Source organism: Calidris pugnax, unplaced genomic scaffold, assembly GCF_001431845.1.
Source record: "Calidris pugnax isolate Ruff unplaced genomic scaffold, ASM143184v1 scaffold891, whole genome shotgun sequence".
Taxonomy (NCBI): Eukaryota; Metazoa; Chordata; class Aves; order Charadriiformes; family Scolopacidae; genus Calidris; species Calidris pugnax.
This window is the reverse complement of record NW_015091751.1, coordinates 1,022-6,488: the sequence shown is the minus strand read 5'-3', so window position 1 is coordinate 6,488 and position 5,467 is coordinate 1,022. Positions and strand designations below refer to the sequence as shown.

The window sequence follows — 5,467 nt, the reverse complement described above, 5'->3', positions numbered from 1 at the left end:
AGAAAAGGGAGAGAGAGAAAAGGGAGAGAGAGAAAAGGGAGAGAGAGAAAAGGGAGAGAGAGAAAAGGGAGAGAAAGAAAAGGGAGAGAAAGAAAAGGGAGAGAAAGAAAAGGGAGAGAAAGAAAAGGGAGAGGGAAAAAGACAACCAAAATCCATCAGTTTTAAGGAAAAGGGGTTGATTAAAAATACCCCCAGGTCCCTTCCCACTGATCGGGGTGCGGAGACCGGCTTCGGCACAGCCCCCCCCAGAGCCCCCACCCCTCAAATCCCATCAATTTAGGGGGAAATAAACCCAAAGTGGGGGGCTCCCTCCCCACATGAAGCCCATGAAGTTCGAGTGGTGGGTCCAGGCTGGGCCCCCACGGCCTCGTGGAGCCACGACAGAAGAACAGGATGATGAAATCAACCCCCATTTCCAGGGTTTGAACCCAGAAGAGGGGTCTCCCCCCACCCTGGCACGTCAGTTCGTTAACGACCAGCCCCTAACGAGCTCGTGGCTCCGTGAGATGGTTGAAGGTAGGTTTTGGTGGCCACCAGCCAACCCCCTGGGGTCTCACCTTCTGGCCAGGGCTTGGGGGGGCCGCCGGGGGGTTGTCCAGGCATTCCTGGGGGAACTCCTGAGGGTCCGGGAGGGGGCATGTTAGGCCCTCCTATACCTGCAGAAAGGGGAAAAAAGGGGGGAAAAAACCCAAAAAACCCACATTAAGATGTTGATCTTTGGGTGTAAACACCAGAAGCAACATTTACTCCCCTGCTCAGAAGACCTGACCAGCAGGGAGATGTTTTCACCAGCACAGAACCCCCCCAGATGTGTCCCCCTCCCCATCGGAGGACCTTAAAGCCCCCCCAGTGCCACCTCCGGCCACTTCCCACCAGAGCAGGTCGCTCCAAGTCCCCTCCAACCTTGGCCTTGAACCTCTTCAAGGTTCTCTGGGCAACCTGGACCTTCAAGACCATTGAGCTCCATCCCAGACACTTCCCACCAGAGCAGGTCGCTCTAAGCCCCCTCCAACCTTGGCCTTGAACCCCTCCAGGGATGGGGCAGCCACAGCTTCTCGGGGCAACCTGGGCCAGGCTCTCCCCACCCTCAGAGTCAACAATTTCTCCCTAAATCTCCCCTTTTTCAGCTTAAAACCCTTCCCCCTGGTCCCATAGCTCCCTTCCCTCATCCCTGCTCCCTCCCCATCTCTCCTGGAGCCCCTTGAGGAACTGGAAGGGGCTCCAAGATCCCCCCAGAGCCTTCTCCAGGGGAACCAGTTGGGTTGAGACGCGCCAACGGAAAAACCCCCAACTGGGTGCCCACCAGGGCAACGCCGAGGGCCAAGGTGACCCCAAAAACCCTGGTGCCAAGGAGGAGGAAGCCCTCACCGTGAGGTCTGTTATAGTTTGGAGGTGTGGGTCCCGGTCCAGGCCCTTGTACTGGTCCTTGCACTGGTCCAGTCCCGGAGACGGAAGGGGGAGGTAGTGTCGGCATCTGCTGCTGCATTCCAGGCATGGGTCTCTTGCCCTGCACGGCCATCTGGAGGTGGTCGGGCAAAGGTTGTCCCCTGGCCAACATCTTGTAGGCCATGATCTGGGCTCTCAGCTGGTGCAGCTGGTTCTGGTTAAAAGGGGTGGGCCCCCGGTTCTGTTGCCCCAAAGCTTGGGGGTCAGTGCCATCCAAAGGGACCCCAGAAGGTCCCGAGGACATCTGAGGACCAGAGGATGGACCGTTGGCCGGGACCGGGCTGGAGGCGTGTTCGGAGCCGCCGAGCGGAGAGGGGTAGCCTGGAGACAGATGGACAGAGGGATGGATGGACAGGATGGACAATTAGATCCCCACAGGGATGGGGATGAGAAGACTGAGCCCCAAAAAAAGGGAAAACCACAGAAAACTCCTCCCCGGAGGAGCCCGTGGCTGCTTTAGATGTGGAAACCCCAGGAGCGCCACGTCCTTCCCAAAAAATCAAGGATTTTAGGGCAAGGAAAGGTGTTTGGTGGGTGACACCACACCAAGCCCACCCAGGAGACCGGGACACAGGGAGGGACAAAATTCCCCCAGTTTGACCATTTTTGTGCCATTTGTTTTCCTGGCTTTTCCACCCGGGAAGAGGGGGGAAGCGACGGCCACAGGAGCTCCAGCCCCTCAAAAATAAAAAAAAATGAAAATAAGACCCATTTCTTCTGATTTTTCAAGCCACCAACCTTGCGAGTGCTGGTCCATGGGGCTGGGAGGAGGCCCCATCCCCGCGTGCCCCCCGGGCCGCAGCCCCATCCCTTTCATCTGGCCGTAACGAGGGTCCTCGGTCATTCCCTTCTCGTGCATGGAGTCCATGGGCTGCGGAAGAAAACACCCCAAAACACCCCAAAAAAAATATCAGAGAGCTGGAGAGGGAGGGGCCAGACCTGCTGCCTCCTCAACACCCTTCGTTCTCCTTCCTTAGTTTGGAATTAAACTCCCCCCCCATCAATCCAGAGCTGAGGAGGTCTGATGCCCTGGGATTTGGGGGAAATCATAGAGTTATGGGACAGTTTGGGGTGGAAGGGACTTTGAAGATCATCCAGTGGCACCTCCACACACCTCCCACCAGACCAGGTCGCACCGAGCCCTGTCCAACCTGGCCTTGAAAGCAGCATCCCAACTCTAAAGGGCATCATCACCATCACCCCAACTCTAAAGAGCGTCATGATACCAACTCTAAGGGGCACCACCATCACCCCAACTCTAAGGGGCATCATGGTCCCAACTCTAAGGGGCATCATCATCACCTGAACTCTAAAGGGTATCATGGTCCCAACTCTAAAGGACATCATCACCATCATCCCAACTCTAAAGGGCATCATCATCACCGTCACCCCAACTCTAAGGGGCATCATCATCATCATCACCACCATCACCCCAACTCTAAGGGGCATCATCACCATCACCCCAACCCTAAAGGGGCATCATCATCGTCACCCCAACTCTAAAGGGGCATCATGATACCAACTCTAAAGGACATCATCAATCACCCCAACTCTAAAGAGCATCATCATCAGCATCACCCCAAATCTAAAGGCCATCATGATCCCAACTCTAAAGGGCATCATCACCATCACCCCAACTCTAAGGGGCATCATCACCATCATCACCCCAACTCTAAGGGGCATCATGATCCCAACTCTAAAGGACATCATCACCATCACCCCAACTCTAAAGGGCATGATCACCCCAACTCTAAAGAGCATCACCACCATCACCCCAACTCTAAGGGGCATCATCATCATCATCACCATCACCCCAACTCTAAAGGGCATAATGATCCCAACTCTAAGGGGCATCATCACCATCATCACCATCACCCCAACTCTAAGGGGCATCATCACCATCACCCCAACTCTAAGGGGCATCATCACCATCATCACCCCAACTCTAAGGGGCATCATCATCACCATCACCCCAACTCTAAAGGGCATCATCACCATCACCCCAACTCTAAGGGGCATCATGATACCAACTCTAAGGGGCATCACCATCACCATCATCACCATCACCCCAACTCTAAAGGGCATGATCACCCCAACTCTAAAGAGCATCACCACCATCACCCCAACTCTAAGGGGCATCACCACCACCATCACCTCAACTCTAAGGGGCATCACCATCACCCCATCATAGGCATCATCACCATCATCACCATCACCCCAACTCTAAGGGGCATCATCACCATCACCCCAACTCTAAGGGGCATCATCACCATCATCACCCCAACTCTAAGGGGCATCATCATCACCATCACCCCAACTCTAAAGGGCATCATCACCATCACCCCAACTCTAAGGGGCATCATGATACCAACTCTAAGGGGCATCACCATCACCATCATCACCATCACCCCAACTCTAAGGGGCATCATCATCATCATCACCATCACCCCAACTCTAAAGGGCATCACAATCCCAACTCTAAGGGGCATCATCACCATCACCCCAACTCCAAGGGGCATCATCATCACCAACACCCCAACTCTAAGAGGCCATCATGATCCCAACTCTAAAGGACATCGTCACCATCACCCCAACTCTAAGGGGCATCATCATCATCATCACCCCAACTCTAAGGGGCATCATGATACCAACTCTAAGGGGCATCACCATCACCATCCCAACTCTAAGGGGCATCATCATCATCACCCCAACCCTAACGGGCATCATCACATCACCCCAAGGGTCATCATCATCATCACCCCAACTCTAAAGACCATCATCACCATCACCCCAACTCTAAAGACCATCATGATACCAACTCTAAGGGGCATCACCACCATCACCCCAACTCTAAAGACCATCATCACCATCACCCCAACTCTAAAATAAACCATTAACACCTCAGATTTCCCATCCCAAGGGAAACGTGACCCCAAAACAACAAATTAACACCCCAACCAACCCACCCCGACCCCATTTTTCCAAAGATGAGCCTATTTTCCACCACCCCATCTCCCACCTCACCTTGTGCATCTGATGCATGTTGTCCTGAGCGTAGCCCCCCGGTCCCTGGGGGGGCAGGGGGTGTCCCGCCGAGGGGGGCCCGGGGCTGGGGCCCATCATGCTGTGGGCGGAGCCGGGGGAGGGGCCGGGGCTGGGGCCCAACATGGCCCCCGGGGAGGGGCCGGGTCCAGGGGAGGGGCCTGGTCTTGGGGTCCCCCCCATGGGAGGATCCGGGGTCGACATCTCTCAGCGGGGTCCTGCCGGCGGGGAGCTCGTCTCAGCCACCAACCCTGGAAGAGACCCCCCAAAAATGAGCACAAAAAAAGAGAAATTAGGGTTAGGGAGATTCTACCACCCTTTACCCGGAGCAAACCCCTCGTTAACGAACCCAGAGCTCGTTAGTGAACCCAGCCAGCCCCCCAAAGAAAGCAGAAACCCGCTCCCAAATCCATCATCCCGGTGAGAGAACACCAATATCCCCATTATCCACTCCATGCAAAAATCAGGAATTTTGGTCAATTTTAAGCGGTTTTCTACCAGTTCTGGCAGTGATATTTTTTGCAGAGGTTGAAATAGATTTAAAAATCTTCTCCCAGCTCCGGAGAGGTGGGTAAAGCCAAAATATCCCAGGTGGGGAAGCATCGAAATCCGGCTCCATTCCAGTTAAAGGGGGAGTTTGGGTGAAAAAACGTGGTTCTCATGCACAAAATTAGAATTTCTGGTTCATTCAGACCCAGCGGGGAAGAAAATTAAGACACTCACCCCCCCGTTGGGGGTTGGAAACGGGTTTGTGGTTCCAGCAAAAGGGTTGGGAACGGGGGAATCCCTCCTCCGGACCCAAAATGGGATCAATTCCACCCATAAAAATACATAAAAATAAGAAAGTAACAAAAGTGAAGTTTTCTGTCCAACCAGCGACAGCAGATTTTATTTCTTTCCCCTTAAAAATGAGGTTTGAAGGAAGTGGGGGTTTGTGCCGGGTGGGATTTGCTCGTTTTGACCCATAACGAGGAGGGAC

At 54.1% G+C, this 5,467-nt stretch overlaps 1 protein-coding gene across 1 annotated transcript in view; it reads right to left on the bottom strand.

Moving 5' to 3' along the window:
* Positions 1–4,735, bottom strand: part of LOC106900047 (transcription activator BRG1-like) — a 69,976-nt gene extending 65,241 nt beyond the window's left edge. Inside the window, 4 exon segments of the mRNA XM_014962007.1 lie at positions 543–656; positions 1,369–1,767; positions 2,185–2,317; positions 4,471–4,735. Of these exon segments, the coding sequence (XP_014817493.1) occupies positions 543–656; positions 1,369–1,767; positions 2,185–2,317; positions 4,471–4,692 (868 nt within the window). The 5' untranslated portion in view covers positions 4,693–4,735.
* Positions 4,736–5,467: the final 732 nt, after the last annotated feature.